This window comes from Podarcis tiliguerta (assembly GCF_965153285.1).
Source record: "Podarcis tiliguerta genome assembly, chromosome: 16".
In the NCBI taxonomy this organism is placed as follows: domain Eukaryota; kingdom Metazoa; phylum Chordata; class Lepidosauria; order Squamata; family Lacertidae; genus Podarcis; species Podarcis tiliguerta.
Window position 1 is genome coordinate 29441863 of NC_139549.1, and position 18679 is coordinate 29460541.

At 46.0% G+C, this 18679-nt stretch overlaps 1 protein-coding gene across 13 annotated transcripts in view; it reads right to left on the reverse strand.

Annotated features, from left to right (window-relative positions):
• Positions 1-18679, reverse strand: part of HIC2 (HIC ZBTB transcriptional repressor 2) — a 137151-nt gene that overhangs the window by 7285 nt on the left and 111187 nt on the right. For 12 of the 13 annotated variants that reach the window (XM_083418310.1, XM_083418319.1, XM_083418314.1 and 9 more), the window contains one exon: positions 3405-15135. In XM_083418310.1, the coding sequence (XP_083274436.1) occupies positions 13377-15098 (1722 nt within the window). In that variant the 5' untranslated portion in view covers positions 15099-15135 and the 3' untranslated portion in view covers positions 3405-13376. Of the gene's footprint in view, positions 1-3404; positions 15136-18679 lie in introns of those variants that run through there. The other variant, XR_014506049.1, reaches the window with a different exon arrangement.

Below are 18679 nucleotides of genomic sequence, written 5' to 3' on the forward strand. Positions count from 1 at the left end.
CCATTCCTCACTGTCCTTCTCTTTAACCTTGTTGGGTGAAGCACATCTCCAAGGACATATAAAGTTGATTTTCTAAACCAGGGCTGCTGACTTTGCAACCTGCCAGGAAGGGGGGGGGGGGGCGGCGGCGAAACAGACTAAATTCAAAGCTCCTGCAGTCGGTCACTTTAAAATATAGTCAGCCTTGCGGATGCTTTGGAGGGAGCAGATGGGGGGAGGGGGGAGGAAGGGAAGCGGATGAATTTAAAGAGGCAGGGGGATGCATGGCAGCATGTCAAGGATTGTTACACACAGCTGGGCTGGAAGTGAAGCAGGGAGGGGGGGGAGTGCATCGAACCAGCATTACAACACAGGAAACCATCTCTAAATATTAGGCTTGGATCTTATGCCCTTTTAGGGAATGTAAGTGGGAATATATGACAGGAACTGCTCTGGTTTGGAAAGCAGCAAACCCAGCGGAGATGGTTGGTTGGTTGGGGGGGCATTACCCCTGGAAACAGTGAAGCAAGGTGTAGTTAGATGCTCAGTGGGCCCAGGGACCCACTCAGCAGAATGGGCAGGAGGGCTCTGACAAGCTCCAAGGCTGACCTGCCACATTTTAGAGGAAGAGTCCTCCCCGACAATGTAAGACCATTAAGTGGGATCATCCAAGTGTCCCTATTTTCCAGGGATAGTTTCAGATTTAAAGAAGCTGTCCCGGTTTCTGATTTGATCCTGGAATGTTGGACTTTTCCTTAGGACGTCCCTGTTTTCAAAAGCAAATGTGGGAGGGTATCGTTAAAGGTAAAGGGACCCCTGACCATTAGGTCTAGTCGTGGCCGACTCTGGTTGCGGCGCTCATCTCGCTTTATTGGCCGAGGGAGCCGGCGTACAGCTTCTGGGTCATGTGGCCAGCATGACTAAGCCGCTTCTGGCGAACCAGAGCAGCGCACGTAAACGCCGTTTACCTTCCCGCTGGAGCGGTACCTATTTATCTACTTGCACTTTGACATGCTTTTGAACTGCTAGGTTGGCAGGAGCAGGGACTGAGCAACGGGAGCTCACCTTGTTGTGGGGATTTGAACCGCTGACCTTCTGATCGGCAAGTCCTAGGCTCTGTGGTTTAACCCACAGCACCACCCACGCCCCTTTTAGGGTATGGTTAGGACATCCCTATTTTAATCGGAGAAATGTTGGAGGGTATGAGCGGTGGTAAGGAAAGCTTTGGGAACAGTTTATTGGAGTGTTTCTACCCCACCTACAAACTGAAGTCCTTGAGGCAGCTGGCGATGTCTTTTAAATAAAAAAGCCAATGCAATTCTGGGCTCCATCAATAGTATAGCATCTAGATCAAGGGAAGTAATAGTGCCACTGTATTCTGCTCTGGTCAGACCTCACCTGGAGTACTGTGTCCAGTTCTGGGCACCACAGTTCAAGGAGGACACTGACAAACTGGAACGTGTCCAGAGGAGGGCAACCAAAATGGTCAAAGGCCTGGAAACGATGCCTTATGAGGAACGGCTAAGGGAGCTGGGCATGTTTAGCCTGAAGAAGAGGAGGTTAAGGGGTGATATGATAGCCATGTTCAAATATATAAAAGGATGTCACATAGAGGAGGGAGAAAGGTTGTTTTCTGCTGCTCCAGAGAAGCGGACACGGAGCAATGGATCCAAACTACAAGAAAGAAGATTCCACCTAAACATTAGGAAGAACTTCCTGACGGTAAGAGCTGTTAGACAGTGGAATTTGCTGCCAAGGAGTGTGGTGGAGTCTCCTTCTTTGGAGGTCTTTAAGCAGAGGCTTGACAACCATATGTCAGGAGTGCTCTGATGGTGTTTCCTGCTGGCAGGGGGTTGGACTCGATGGCCCTTGTGGTCTCTTCCAACTCTACGATTCTATGAAATACAGTACTAGGGGAAATGGGGAAAAGGTGTATATAAAGTGTCTCCCCCTCCCCAGTTCTTTGATGATCCAGACTGGGGTTGGATCAGCATGGGCCTGACTTGACCTGATTTGGGCCCTAAATCAGGGATGTTGCACAGACCTAAAGTCCAACAGTGGTGGGGAGACAATGCAGGAAAGACTCTTTGCCTCCATCTTCCCCTGTAATGGATGTCACATTTAATATCCTCCCCTTCCTCTCTTAATTTCTCCAGGTCATTTCAGTGAAAAGGAACCCAGAGCTGCCTTGACATGCTCAGTATACAACCTGGGGTGGAACTACACACATTGGGAAAAAACACTATAAGTAAGTCAGAAATTGGATCGTTATAACTAAAGTGTGTGTGGGGGGGGAACCCCCTATGGAAAATCATGTACAAAAATCTTCTGCTCTCTGGCGCCATCTAGGCTTGCATGTTTATAACACATTCAATTTGTTGTTTTTTGACTAATGTAGCCGAGTCCCTGGATCGTTCCAATTAAGTTTGGGATCTTTGCTTTGTCCAGACAGGATGATCAACATATTAAATAATCCTACTATGTTCCCTCTTAGCTGCCTCCCCCCTCCCCCCAAAAAGCTTTGATTCACTTTAGCCTTACATTGAATTGTGGTATCTCTTCTCTGCATTGGGGGGGGGGGGGGTATCTGGATTTAAAATACATTCCAGAATGTGGCTTTTTCATTGGAAGGAAAAGTCTAATCACTTTTCTAAGTGTTCACATGTTAGCATTCAGTGAGCCTACAATCCGCGTACCTGTGTACAGTGGTACCTCGGGTTAAGTATTTAATTCATTCCGGAGGTCCATTCTTAACCTGAAACTGTTCTTAACCTGAAGCACCATTTTAGCTAAAGGGGCCTCCTGCTGCCGCCGCCGCAGGATTTCTGTTCTTATCCTGAAGCAAAGTTCTTAACCTGAAGCACTATTTCTGGGTTGGTGGAGTCTGTAAGCTGAAGCGTATGTAACCCAAGGTACCACTGTACACAAATGTGTCGTACACTTGGGGCTACTTCCACGTAACATTCAATGAGTGCAGAGTCTGCGTACACAATACTTGATCTGTACAAAGTGTGTGTTCTTTCACACAAGATCATCTCCTTCGCTACAGACCCTTCTCAGGTGGGGGCCTCTTGGTAGTTTCTCCACCCTGAGAAGTTTGGGGTGGTCCAGGTTGATGGCATTCTCTGTGGCAGCCCCTAAGTTGTGGAATTCCCTTCTCACAAAAGTACATCTTGCACCATTATTGTTTTTGCCGTAAACTGAGGAAACACCTCACCCAAGTCTGTGACACAGACAAACACACAAAATTTAGAAATCCCCCGATTCTTGTGACTGTATTTGGCTTTAAACTGTTTTTTAATGTTGCATTTTACATTGTTGAGACCCACCCAGTGACTTCATGCTGGAATTAACAGAACTAATAACAAAATAAGTAACAATATAAATGCAAGCATGCCGAGACCAAAAGAGGAATGAGATTATAATTTTCAATCAACCTTTTAATGAAAAGTTCATAAAATAACAGTTTCTCATCACTGTACATTAAGACTGCAAATTTCTGAATGCTGAGATCATATTATAATTTCTGTTTTTTTATTTTTATTTTCCCCAATATGACACTTGAGTTGGAGCCACAGCACCCTGCAACTCTGACCTGAATTCAAGCTCTTGAAGGAAATCAACAGAACATTGCAAGAGGAACATCAGCCGTGCTGAGGGAAACATCTGGGATATTTGGTCTGGCAGAGAGTTAAGGCTTAAACAAGGCAGGGGAGGGGGACGCACCACTGCTTTTCCCAGCTGAACTTTAAATAATAATAATTAAAAAAACAACCCACTAAAGCGTGGCTCTTCCTCTCCCCCTCCCCAAGGGAAGGGAAAAATCTGAATAATCCAAAGCTTGGTTTATTAATGTACGACCATTATCTTGCAACTGATAAAAGTTGTGTGTACATCCAGAATGCAAGACATATATTCTCGTTTGCTGGTAAGAGCAAAACCTATGAACTGTCTTGTTGTGACTTTTCCCACCATGCCTTGCGCTCACCTAAGCACCTTACATTATCCTGTTTGGGATATAAGACACGGCAGTCGGTGCACCCAAACCACATGTTCAACACAGGTAGCAGAGAGAGGATGGGGCGGGGCAGAGAGAATGAGTGGGACGCCTTAAAAAAAAGAAGTTCCCATCCTCCAAAATCCTTTCCGAGAGTTCTAAAAGACAGTTAAGAGAAAAAAGTATTGCAACATCCACTGGAGGTATGAGTGAGGTAGAAAAACGGGGAAATCATTCCCCATTAACACATGAAGCTCGGAAAGGAAGTCCGGCACAGCACGGAAATCTCACTCCGGATCCTAGGAGCGTCTCCCATTGAAAAGAAAATCATTCGTTTGGAAAGCATTTCGGGAATTGTGCGTGAGAAGCCAGCCCCCACCCACTCACCCCAACTGAATGCTTACGAGTACATGGGAGTGAAGGCCAGTAGGAGGGACTGAAGGACTGGGACAAAAACTCAGCGTTGCATCGAGCAAGAAGTTTAGCTAGTAGTAGTTAGGCAGCCTTCCCCAACTAGGTGCCCTCCCCAGTGCTTGGGCCTGCAGATGGGAGTTGGTAGTCCGAAAAACCTGGAAGGCACCAGGTTGGAAAAGGAGCTTGTTCAATGAGTCAGCGGCTGCAAGGTTTTTGTGGTCTTCATTTTAATGTCACTGCGTATTGAATATATCTAGTTGAAAGGCTTTTATTTCCTAGTTGCCTGTGCACCGTACGCCTGTAGGGGTGGGAAACACCACCCACAGCAGTGAAACGCCGAGGGCTCGATTTCTAGGGGGTTTGCAATCTTACTGCCTTAAGACCCCACGAAAAGGTTTGCTTTTTAAGACTCCAGGTTCAAAAGAAGTGAGTTTTACACAGCGGTGGCAGCTGGCACGTAACATTATCTCAACAACCACATGGGTGGACAGGACCCCAGAAGAAAGAGGGGTGCTTAATGCTTCACCCCACCAGCTGTTTCCTCCTCAGCAGGTACACATCTGGAACCCTGCACAGGATGGAGGGGAATTTGGAGTAGGAAAAAAGCAGGCAGGCAAAGACTAGACAGTCCTTGTACATTTCTAATGCTGGGCACCCATCGGGATGAAACACAGCGCACTTGTATGATCCAGGTTGGCCCTCCAGATGTGTCTTTTAAATAAGGGGCATCCTGGTAATGGGTGGTATCCAATGCCCTTGTTCTGGCGCTACTTTGGACACATGCCATGTTATCTGTGCACTGCGTCTCTGATGTCTTCCTAGGTCTTTAGACCTAGCAGCACTTGACTGAAAAGGTCCATCTTGGCCCTTAAACTGCCACTTCCCCCTATTTCACTGAGACCCTCCTTGTCCTACTTAGAACGGCAGGGCTCTCAGAGGCGATTTGTGGTCATTGCTCAGGCTCAGCATCCTTGCGCCGCATAATGCTTTTGCCCTGCGGAAGGAATGACAACGCTCGTCTTGAAGGCATGATGCAAGCAGGAAAAGACTGGTTGCAACTGGAATTTGTTGGGACATGGGAAAAGACTCCCCAGTGCCTGAGCTTTAACGCAATAGCTGTGGTCCCTTTTGGCGAAAGGTTGGGCAGGTGCTATGAAATGATGTGAACGGTCCCAGATAACAAGAAATGTTTGAGCATGTGGTGGTATGGGAACACTGCGGCCGCATCACGTCAAAAACACCCACAAGCATGGTGCACAAACAATTTCCCCCCTTTGTTATCCTATTCCCCCCACCCCTTTGCTAACCTCATCTCTATGCCAAAATATTTGACCATTATTGCTTGCACTGTAAACACTGAGGAAAAGGGAAAGACATTGGAATGGGCTGGGACATTTTCCTATCCAAGCACCAGCATGGAACATGGCTCACACTGCCTGCACCTATCTCTTTTTCTTTCTTGCCATGATAATCAAACCCTGACCACGTCCCACACCACTGTTCCACTTCAGATCATAGGTTTTGTCATCTATCACCAAATGCCCCAGGTGTTTCCTTTTCAGGGCTGACGTTCCTGCGTTTTAGAACAGAAGTGACATGGTAAAAAATAAAAATACTGCTAACCCAGACTTTGACCTGCACTGTTCAAAATCAGTGCTTGACATCCTTGCTCACACACGCACGTGTATACATCTGCACACGCACACACGCGCACACACACACACAAACATATGAGAGAGAAAAAAAGAGGACAGGAAATCGTATAAGAATGACATTGTAACTGGAAACATTTAAATACAGCAAAACAAATCCGTCTTCTATGCAAAAAAAGCTACAAAAGTCCAGTCTTTGTATTGTCTTCACAGGCTATGGTTTATGGCTATGCTGAGAGTCTCTGAGATTCTTTTTTGTTTTTTTAAGTTTTAAAACTTTTTAATACATTTTTTATTTTATTTTTACTCTTTGAAATCCTGTAGCAAAGACCCTGCGGACACATCTTTTCATCTTTTGCAAATGCTCTGAGTTTCTTTTTTTCCTTGCAAAACTGTGCATACAGAATTTTGAGAAATAAATACATTCATTACTGCACATACATATTGATACAAAAAACAACACTGTCAAATAGTGTTTGCACCATCTTTGTTAGATATTCAAGACCAGGCAAAATTAATTTGTTTGTTTTCCATCAGGCTTCTCCTGCCTCTTCTCACCCCAAAGTAGGTTTTTCTTCCCTCTCTCCGAAAAAAATAATAATGAGGTGGCTTTGGCGTTAAGTGGAAAAACAGCACTAAATTAAACAAAAAATGCCAAGTGGAGAAGTGTGTATAATTTTGGAAGGTGGGAGCTTCATAATTATAAATGTTCTTCGGTGATCATTCTCATTTTTATCTAAGATGCAAAACTAAGCATGCCTTTTTTAAAACATGGAAATACTTTTGTATGTCTTGCATTGCCTTTTTCTTTCTTCCTTTAGAAAAAACAAGAATATACAAAGAGCACTTCCACTCGTGAGCACTACAACTTGGGGTCTAGCCTACCCAGGTCACAGTCTGGCCAAACCACCAGAGAGGGAACGGAAACACCAGGCCCGTAAACACAGGACAAGAAATGACTTCTCATCTATGTTGTACATTGGGTAGCCCAGAGGCCCATGGCATTTAACACCCCCCACTGAGATAGAAAGTGGTGTGCTTCCTCTATAGTGCCCACCAGACTGTGAATTGGGTCAGGCAGACTTGATTTGGAGACTTGCATGTCAACTCCCCATCCCTGCCCAAGCCTCATTGGAGTGAATTAATCCAAATCGTCAAAAGAAGAAAGAAAAAAATCCAGAAAGTGGTAGGAATCTAAGCAATTTTGGCATATGCGCCCATGCATCTGAACCCAGGGAGGGCACATACCAGATAAGACTACCTCTCAAAGGTTGCCCGAGGCTGGTCTTTTGATTACTGAGCCCTTTTAATACCTGTGGACATTTTGGTACAGGACCAGCTAAGGCCCTTCCTCCTTTCTGAGGCTAATGCCCTAAGATAAAGCTACTTGTCAGAAGCTCTTTGGTGTCTTCTGAAAACATTGTGGCTCTTCATAGCAGCCCACAGCTGGAACAAAGATATACATATATATAAATATTATATTTGGCAATTTCCCATTAGCAGGGGCTAAAAAGAACAGCAGCCCAGTTTCTCGGCTAACGTTAGGCGCCTGTTTGTCCTCCTCCAAAAGGCAGTGTCCCCCTGGTTTTCTCCACCATCTGCTGCTCCCACCATCCCCACTCAGATATTTGATTGCTGGAGGACATATCCATCCACATCCTTTATCTCCCTCTTTCCCTTTCCTACAAAACCCTTCAAATCCAGCACCATATGTATTAACCACCAATGGATGCCATTACTTCCTATGCAATGCAGCTTTAACAGATGGAAGCCCGCCTCTATGAAATTCCCTGCTTCCTCGACGCGATCCTGTCTGTCCCTGAAATGCTTTGAATGGAAATCTCTTTCCTGTTTTCAGGGTATCAACTAGTGAGGCCTATGTGACCCTTTCCCCCTCCGACACCTGATGCATCCGAAAAATGTGGTGGAATGCAGATTACTTCCTAAATAGAGTTGGTGAGAAATATGTATATATTTAATTTAATGCCCCCCTCATTAAACAAAATTGTGTTAAGCCATTTGACAGCTAAACCAATGGAAAAAGCAAATATTAATTTTGACTGGCCCCTAGATCTGTTGAGGTCTGTAACTGTAGAAGTTTATGTAAACAATGAGATAAATATATTAATTTTTTTTTTCTGAGCCAAGCGAGGTTCCATACTCATTTCAAAATGTGCTTTGGTTTAAAAAATAGTTTTGTGGATTTGGGTATGAGCTATCTTTTCTTTTATTTTTAATACAACTTCTTCTACTTTATTCTTTATTTTCCTCTCCTGTTATTCCGAAAACATTCTGGATCTAAACTGACTAAAGCATATCATCAAGCTGCCAGGCCCCTGCACTTCAAAAGAAAGAAAGAAAATCCTCAGGAGGCTCGTTCTGTATCTCCAAAAAAACAAAACAAAAAACAGAACCAAAAAAATGTAATTCCTTCCCCACCCCACCCAACAAACTCTTAAAATCTTAAATATGAAACTAGTGTTTTGCTTTTTCATTAAAATACAGAAAATGCTTGATACAATACTATGTCGTACAAATGCAGTTGAGTGTTCAGACCCTCTAAATGAGCCCTGAACAGTCCCTGAAGTTTTGAGTATTATTCGGTTTTTCTTTTCATTATTATTGTCACAATTTGGAAAGAAGTCATCATTCGGTATTATATGGAACACAACTCTATACAACTACTTTCGAAAAAAAGGGGGGATGAAGGAGGGGGGAAAGAAAAAGGAGAAACTCCCCCTCCCCATTTTTGTACAATACTCACGCTGTACACAGACTTTTTGTCATGTTAAGTGCTGAGGGGAAGAAATAAAAAATAAAATAAAAAGGAGGCTCCTTTAACAATAATTAATGAATAAGGGGGGGGGGGACACACACCCAACAACAAATGGGTCCTGAAACTTCCAAAATTTCAAACCATTAGCAAAAGGAAACCCAAATCAAGCCTAACACCTCTACCCTCGCCCACCCCCAACAACTACTGGATGAAAGAAATTTTTTTGAGGGATCATAGGATCAACTCTTGAGCTCCTCTTTGGAGAACTACAGGAGGACATTTAATAACCAAACAGCAACTTGCTATGTATACAACCAGACAAAAGATGCAATTCCCTGCAGCACCTGCCTCCCAGAAAGAATACTTTTAAGCGCACATCTTGGCCACCGGAAAGGGGGGGGGGGGGGAGAAAAGGAGTGGTAAAAAATGTCACAAAGTGGGAATGGGTGCTACAAAGTTTAAGGAGCTGCTCGTAATTCACTTGCTCCTTTGGCTCAGCAAAAAAGTCTGTCGCGCCTCGGACGGGTCTTGACCACCAGGGCGATGCCTTGGCCGCATTAATGCAATTTTTAATTGTGGTCATTGCCAGTTGAAAGGAAAGTGCGCTGGGCGGGGAAGAGGAAAACCTTCGCGCAAACTGCGGCATGGAATGGAGAGAACCGCTGTTGCTTTGTAATTGCAACAGGAAAAGCAGGGTGTGTGTGGCGAGAAAGAGTTAGGCATTCTGCTTTCTTTTCTTTTTCTTTTTTTGGAGGGTGAGGTAGGAATAAAAAGCAGAGTGAATCTCAACTCTTGGCTTCAGATACCAGATTACTGGCTCAGGACTTGGTTCCAAAGGCATCTCAAGAGTAGAAAGGGTGGGGAAAGGGGTCTGGATAACGTGAGAAGCAAGCTGACGGGGAAGACCCGAGCCCTGTCGGTTTGCGTTGTTCAAAAATAAAATAAAATAAAAATCAACACCTGTGCCCTTTGGCTCCTGGGTGGGGGGAACAACCCCGCCGAATGAGGCCTTACGTCCCTCAAAGTATGAATTCACAGGTGCTGGTTTAGTTTTTATCTGGCTTTGGCAAGGCATGTGCACCAAATCCACCACGGATATCTCTACATGAACGTCTATGGTGGCTGTGCAGTACAGATCTCATATAATCTAACACCTGCAACACAACTGGGTCTGGTCTATTACACAGGGGCACTGCAATCCATTAACCTCTAGCGGGTCTTTATTATGGAGCTCCACAGTCAGCAAGGACCTTCCTTTTAATTTCATGTATGTGTGTGAGCAGCTTGGAGCACACAAAAGGATGTTTAAAAAAGAGTGGGAAAGCCTCTCCCCGCTCTGAACTCCCAAGTTGCCTACAGGGTTGAAGGTGAAGATTTGCAGGCTACGTTATTTTATTTTTTCCATTGCCTCCCACAAAGCAGACAGCAGATTGAATCCAGACTTAGTCCTGCTGAGGTCAGTAGGCCCATATGACTTAAGTCTGTATCCAACCCAACGGTAGTGTTTTGTTTTTTAATAGAAAAAAAGGAATAAAAATGCATCTTATGATTTTTTGGGGGGGTGGGGGTTGATCTTAGAACGAATCATTCCACATCAGTGCTCTGTTAGCATCTCACAAAACCTACATGAAAATCAAAATGGCGACACTAGAACAAGGGAATTAGAAAGCAGCCCGACATTGCGTGAGGCAAAGTTATACGGAATGGGGAAGGAACCTTTTCTTGCAACGCGACAAGACAAAATATGGTTGCGTTTAATCTGTGGCCCTCCAAATATTTCCAGACTACACCTCCCATCACCCAATATTATTGACCTTGCTGGCTGGGAGTTGAGAGTTTAGGGATATCTGGAAGCCTTTCCTGCATGGAGGTCTGAGTGACCCAAAACACTTTATACGGTCTATTTCTTAAGAGGAAAAAAAGTCTTTTTGGGGAGGGGGGAGAAAAATAATAATGAAAGCTTATCTTTGTTTTTTATTTGAATATGCTCAACTTTTTTACTTTTTTTTGGTCTAAACTTAAAAAGACACAAGATTTTTTTCCTTTTCTGAAGAAAAAAAAGACATAGGGCTTTGGTGAACCCTACCAATAATAATAATAATAATATTAATAATAATAATTATAATAATAATAATAAAGAGAACAATGGTTTTGAGCAAGAAAGTTAAAGCGGAAAAAAATGTAAACCTTACTCAATTTTAGACAGGATGATTCTAAAGGGACTGCAAAAAATGTTTTACCACCGCACTCCCCCGCCCAACACACTGGGGGGCAATGGTGGTGGTGGTGGGGAAGCCATCGCTTTTCACAAAAAGTCACGCCAACAAAGTCAAGGGGCCACAAAATGGCGGGCGATATACTCTGTCCGCTCTTCTAAAACCTATAGCAGCTGTTGGCTGTGAAGTCTTCTACAGAGGCTGTTGGAAACGTTTGCTCTTCCGAACTTTCCAACTCGTGTGTGGCGTGCGTTTTAAAGATTTCCTTGACGACTACCATCGCCGCCATCATGAAAAGAGCAGGAGAAAAAATACCACACACCCCGCCATCTCCCTCACCACCACCACCCCCTCAACGAAAAGGGAGGATATGAAACACTTTGGTTGGGCTTCCCACACACTCTTATTGCACTCTGGATCCTAGGAAAACGTCGCCTGCTACAACGCCGTTCCCTTATCCTGTCAGATGGTCGCTTTTTTTGCTAATCCAGATGTGTTAAGGAAAGCAACGGACAGTAGACATTCTTTTCCCCACCCCCCACAAAAAATAAAACAGCATCCAGGTGCAATAAAACAAAGCTGGAAAGAGCCCAGAAGCTCTTAAAGAAAAGAAAAAAAAGTTTCCTCATGGACAGAAAAATCAGTAATTTTGGTGAAACGCCAGCGGCCCCCTACAGCACTATTCACTCGGGCTTCTGGCTTGCAATCTACCTATTGTCTTTGGCCAAGGTTTGCTTCAAAATGCTCGTTTTAAATGGACTTCTTGAGGGTAGGATGAGGTGGCAAAAAAATCCCTTAAACGTTTTAATTTAGTTTCTACTTTGTACACTTACTTACAAGGGGAGGGGAGGAAGAGGGGCAGGGGGACAAAAACGCCACACCTAATATTTCACTAACCATCTTATTGTTCTCATGAATTCAAGAGGTAGCAAAGGGAACGGGCCGAACCCGTTCTTTAGTGAGGGAGAAAAAAGCTAAACACACACACACACACGCACACACACAAAATAAAGATGTACCTAAAGGAACTTGTAGCAATTCCAGCCTATTATCAAACCCACTCCCTGCGCCCGCTCTTATGTTAAGAGTTACCTCAAAACCTTCCAGTTCCAACAATTACATAAACGTTTTAACAATTTTCTTTTTTTTCTCTTAATAAAACAAGTACCTCTAAGCAAAGAATATCCATACGAACTATTGGGTTTTTTTGGGGGTGGGGGGAGAAACATAAAAGACGACCCCTGCTCAGCTGAAGTAAATTCCCCAGGGGCACCCGACTCCCATTCAGTCATGGATAAGGTTGAAGTAAATTTAAGTAAGGTATAGGACAACAACATGGAGGTGAAGAGGTACATGTTTGGTGTGCAACGGCTAAGTAGGCCGAACTCCATCGCTGAAAAATAATGGTGGGGTGGGGAAAAGAAAAATGTGCCACCTTTCATAGACTGAAAGCATGCAAAAACTATTGAGGATTCATTAAGACTCTCCCCCATGTGAGAGACGGCCAACTGACTGGGCCACCAACAAAATTTTCCTCAACTGCGGCCCATAAAAGAAATTCTGAGGCGTTTTCTGAGAAAAGAAAAAAAATAACGATAATAACAGCAAAACGAATTGGATTCTGTGGCAAGAAATGCTCCCACTGGTAGCTTTTAGGGGCAACAACCAATGTCAATGGTTAGGAGAGCAGGGGGTGAGCGGAAATTAAGGCCCATGGCTAGGAAAAATAGCCACAGGAACCGGAAAAGTCTGTGCGCAACATCCATCTGCATTGGGGCGGGTGGAGGAATAATACTTGGGTCAAGTTTTAGAAACGGAAATCCAAAGTGCTAAGAAAGGAAAGTGAGGGATATGAAGCAGCTTACGGCCTGTCTTTCCTCCCCATGCCAATCGCAAGGATCGGCACCTTTGGGCCGCCATTTCCAATTAGCATCAACTGGGAAGGAATTTCTTCCACTTCACCCCCCGCTATTCTCTCCACACCTGGGCTTATAGTTAAGCTAGATGTCCCCACAACCTTAAGCAGAGTAGTGGCATTTCTTGACCTAAACGGCAAAGAAAAAAAGAGGGGTGGGTGGCATGGGGGAGAAAAACGCAAATGGGGAGACAGCAGCTTCATTGTGGGCTGGCTTTTCTTTGTATATTTGGAGTTTGGGGGACGGGGAAGAGAAAGAAATAAAGCTCTGCTTGTTTGAGGCCCCCCCATGACTGAACAGGGACGGGAACGGCCCTTATTTGTTTCTTTCTTTTTCTTTCTTTCTTTTTTTTTTAAAGCAGCAAGTCTAGGGAAAGGTATATGTTTATGGCGGGTGGGCTCAGAGCTCATTGCAGAGTCTTTGGCTTTATGTAGGAGAGGTATGCATTCGCAGGTGGCTGATGAGATTGCGCTGCTGGGTGAACTTCCCGCCACACAGCTGACATTCGTAGGGCTTTTCCCCTGAGTGGACGCGCATATGCTCTGTCAGTCGGTACTGCCGGGTAAAGCGCATCCCGCACTCCTCGCAAGCAAAGGGCTTGAGGCCCAAGTGGCTGCGCATGTGACGCGTCATGGTGCCCCGCTGCGTGAACATCTTGCCGCAGATATTGCATGGGAAAGGCCGCGTCAGCCAGTGAGTCTTCTCGTGCTGCCGGAGAGTGGCCGGGTCTTTGTAGCTCTTCTCGCACACAGAGCATTTGAAGGGCCGCGACTCCGTGGTGTAGGGCTGGTTGGGGTTGGACAGATCCTCCGCTTCCTCCTCTTTGTCGTCGTACGTCCCTTCCTCCTTGATGTACAGGTCTTCCTCGGTGTGTTTCTCCACGTGGGCGTTCAGCTGCTCAGAACTGGGGAAGCCTTTCCCGCACGGGATGCAGACGTAAAGGTTGTCCCCAAAGGCCACCGGCTCATAGCCTTCCTGCCGGTAGACGTAGTTGGCGCTAGTGTGCCCACCACTCTCGCTCTCGCTCTGCCCGCTGTCGTCGCTGTTCTCCTTCCCGTTCTCGACATCCTCTTTGCAGGTGAACGGCAGCTCCGACCCGTAGGCGCCTAGACCGAGACTCCGCTCCGCCGACTTGCACAAGGGGCCCATTAGGATCCCGTTGGGCAGTCCTTCGCTCTCCTCGCCGCCTTTGCCGCCCTCCTTCCTCTCGAAGGCGCTCTCTTTCTTGAGCCACTCCTTCTTGCGCGACGAATGGCGCAGGCTTTTCCTCTGGCTGCCTTCCGGGAGGGACTGGCGGTCTTCGCTCAAGTCCATTTCCATCGGTTCGCAGTTGTCGGGGAGGTTGGGCGCGGCTCCGGCGGCGGACTCGTCAAACGATGAGGCACTGTTGGCTGCAGGGGCTGAGGCAGGTCGGGGGGAGCCACGCTGGCTTTCGCCGTGCGGCGTGTCGTCCTGGGACGGTGCCGGGGGAAGCGAGGGGCTTTTCTTGGACAGGTCGAGGCCCAGCTCCTGGTCCCCGCTGCTCCCGTTCGCACTGCTGCTGCTCCCGTCTCCGCCGTTCTTGCCGATCCCCCTACTCAAGGCATGGGAGTTCTCTTGGTTGGAGCTGCTGATGAAGACCTCGTCGTCCGAGATCTTCCCCTTTGGCATCTCCTTCAAGTGAGAGCCCTTCAGCCCCTCGGCTGACCCTGAATAACGAGTGATGACTGAAGCAGTGGAAAGTCTCTGACTCCGAGGGGGTCTCCCGACGCTGGGGGCGCCGCCGGCCCTGCCAGCGAAGGACCTCCCGTTGCGTTTCAGCTTCTTCCTGCAGAGGGCAGCTAGGTCGGGTAGCTGGAGGTAGCTTGCGGCCGTGAGGAGAGCATTGAAGTTCTGTTCACCAGGCTGGTCGGTCATTAAGAGCTTCCCAGTATAAATAAAGTCCAAGATTTGCCGGAACACTGTGGGGTTGACCATGTCGGTATCTAGGTTGATCAGGTTGTCGTGCAGGACGAGGGATTTGAAGTACATGCTGCTGGCTGCGAGGATATTCTTGTGGGCACGGAAGAGGGCATTTTCCACGACAATGATCACATCACAGAGGAAACCTTTGGCTCGTTGCTGGTTTAGTTGCAGCAGCAGTTGTTTGGCATGATTTGGCAGTTCCATCTCCACCTTCTCTTCCTTTCCACGTTTACTTTATTACCTGCAAAAAAGACAGAAGCAAACAGAACGAAACAGTGAGCCCATTGGCCACTTGCACCAGCATCTCTTACCTCAAGGAGCCTGTGGCCCTCCAGATGTTGCTGGATTAAAACTGCTATCATCCCTGGCCACAGTGGCTGGTAGGGATGATGGAAACATCTGGAGGGCCCATGGTTTCCCATCCCTGTGCTACATGCATTTCAAACACTGCCCAGATTTTATTTATCTTTTAAAATACACAATTAGGTGCTTTTAGGGTACCAGTATAGAACACTGCATGTCTTGAGGGTCTCCCATCCCTGTGGGTAGTTCTCTTGCTAGTGTATTTATTTCATTTCTACCCCTCCTCTCCTCCAAGGAGCTCAAAAGGGCATACATGGTAGGCCTGGGCGATATATTGCCCAGAGCCAGTGCATGGTGGTGCCTTCACCTGGCATTATATCATGGGTGGGGTTTGCCTGCGCCCAAGTCCCTCTTCTAATGCACAGACCTACGGTCTTCTGCATATCTAGAGGACTCAGAATGTATAAACTGCAACTATTTCAGAAAGGTTCCATTTTGCTTCCTGCGTGACAGGAAGTCAACCAGCTGAGTTTGCTATTAGAAGGCATAGCTGCTGCAACTGAAAACACATTTATCAGCGTTTACTACCTGAAGAGACAGTGATGCCAGGTGGAAGGAAAGCAGTGGGCAGCCATTTTGCATCCATATGAATGAATCTAAGTGAGTGCATGTTACCATCAAGATGCAGTTGGTCCACAGCTCAGAGACCGATCCTTAACAGACATAACAACATCCCCTGCGCAAGACCAAACACTGACAGTGATTTACTAGAGACAGTTACCAGATCATAGCGGGAAATTGGCCTGCTTATAAATGCTGAGGCTAATGAACACTAACAAACAAATCCGACCCTAATGAACCGGTTTAATTCTGAACCATCTTTGGGGCCCTGGCGGGGCTGGAAAGGCAGCATCATAAAATGTAATCAAAACCAAACCATCCAAGAATGAAACCAAACCAAGCCTTGGAGAGCCAGAATTAAGGTGCAGCAGAAAGGGGAAACTGCATTTTGCAAGACCTTTATGATGTGTTATAAAAGGTGCTTCCCAGCCCACTGAAGCAAAGCAGGATGAAACCTCTTGTGAAACATACACAGTACTTCTAGACCTTCCAAGTCTGCCAGCCCCCTCCCCAAGGAACGCCACCAGGACTGCAGTACGGCAGAATCCTGATATTAAAAATTGAAAAGATCTGCATTGATACCTAGTCAAAACCTTGGGGTTGCATATCAGAACAGCGCTCTGCAATGAACCAAAGTGAATCGTCATTACATGAGCAGCATGGAAGGGTTGTAGGAGCTGGACTTCCTATCATTTCTGTCTTAGAAAATGCCTGGGTATCATTACCAAGAGTGCTGTAGAACTACAGACCCTCCCTTTGTTCTTCCTTTACTCGCTGGAAAAAAAGGTGGGACAAACCGCCCACCCCACTCCCAAGCGAGGTGCAGAGAGAAACACATGAAAAGAGAGAATATTAACGGGGATCGCCCTCCTACAAAGGATGCTCAAGGAATTTCTCATGGGGGTGAATGCAACATTTGTGGCAGGGAAGGTAGAACAGAGGTGTGCATTTTTTTGCTGAAAGAAAGAGAAAAAGGAAATTAATCAGCCCCATTTGTTTCAGTCTGTGTGGTGAATTGGAATGGAGGGCACCCAGAAATCCCCCACCCCACAATGCCTCAACTGTGGAATTCTCCCCCCCGAAAAGGCCCATCTGGCACACATGCCATATGTTTTAGGCACCAGCATTTAAAAATAATGTACGCTCTTTAATTGTAACATTAATAATTTGCTTGTTTTTCTCTCTCCCGCCTCCCTTTTTCCTGTTGTGCTGTGGCTGACAGTGGGGCCTATGCAGCTTTTTATTGCTCTATAAGCTGAAGAGAAGGGCAGAAATGCTTTAAAACCAAGCCTTTTGCCGGTTGTTCTGAAAAACATTTGATGCTGCCATGATTGCTTAGTTCTGTTGATTTATTCTGCAACTGTACTTTTACTGACATTTTGTGAAGGGAGGGCCTACTTTGTGGTGGCTCCACATTTATGGAACTGCCTTTTAACACCTATTTGTCCAGACCTTGGGGGAAGGGCAAGATACACTGTGATTTGTTCCTGTTGACTGCTTTTTTGTTTTAACCTTGCTGCGCTTTTCTCTGGCTGTTGCTGATGATAATTTAGGATTGCTTTGCTTTGCTCTTGTACAATTATTGTGATTTCAAAACATTTGGTTGCACTTTGCCTCAAGACTGCTCAGGTGAAGAGCGGCACATAAATATGTGAAACGAATTAACATGTGAAATACATTGATGTAAAATTCTAGAAATTAAAGGACAGAATAGAGCAGAGTAAAAACAGAACAAAAACAAATTTGCCACAAAACTCCAAAGGCTCTGGGGCCTGGTTGACACAACACAGTACAGTGGTGCCTCGCAAGACGAAATTAATTCGTTCTGCGAGTTTTTTCGTCTTGCGAAGCACCACTGTGCATTGACGGTTTCCCATAGGAATGCATTGACGGTTTTTTAAAAAAGGCGCAAGACGTTTTCGTCTTGCAAAGCAAGCCCATAGGGAAATTCGTCTTGCGCAGCAACTCAAAAAATGAAAAACTCTTTCGTCCTGCGAGTTTTTCGTCTTGCGAGGCATTCGTCTTGCGAGGCACCACTGTACACCCAACTACTGGAACAGCACAAACATGTGAACTCCTAAAGAGGAGTTTGCAGATATTTTCTTCCTTCACGGTCCTGTTTTTCCACTGCCAAGCTAAGCCAAACCAAAGTTTGACTTATTCTGTCATCCAGACTGGGATTCCTGGTTAACGTTCTCTCTTAACTAGCCACAAGCTGTATCCACGGGGAAAGAGGGAAGGAGAGAACACAATGGCAAATTATAATCAACTGGATAGCTCAGTTGGTAGAGCACGAGACTCTTACTCATAGGGTTGTGAGTTCGAGCCCCATGTTGGGCAAAGTATTCCTGCATTGCAGGGGGTTGGACTAGATGACCCTCACGGTCCCTTCTCAACTCTATGATTCTAAGACACCACTCAGTCCATGCTGTGCAGCAGTAAAAAAGAAAAAAGGCACAGGTAAGAAGAAACCAACAGCAAGCCCATGTCTTTGTGCTGTCCCAGGAGCCCATGTCTTTGTGCTGTCCCAGTAGGGTAGGCTTGGAGAACCTTCAGCCCTCCAGCTGCTAATGAACTGCAACTCCCATCATCCTTAGCTATTGGCCACGTTTGCTGGGGGCTGATGGGAGCTGTACTTCAGCCACAACAGGAAGGCCAAGGGTTCCCCACTCCTGCAGTCAGTCAGTGTGGCCTACCATGTTGTCCCAAGAAGGCTCTAAAAAGCACCTGAGTGCCAGAAGGACGGCAGTGAATGAGCAATGCAGCTCTACTGAGGAAGGAGGTTCCAGTTTGGTCCCCACTACCGCAAAGGCCTTAACCCAAGGAGTTGCCCACTGTACCTCAGATGGCACATGGGGTGG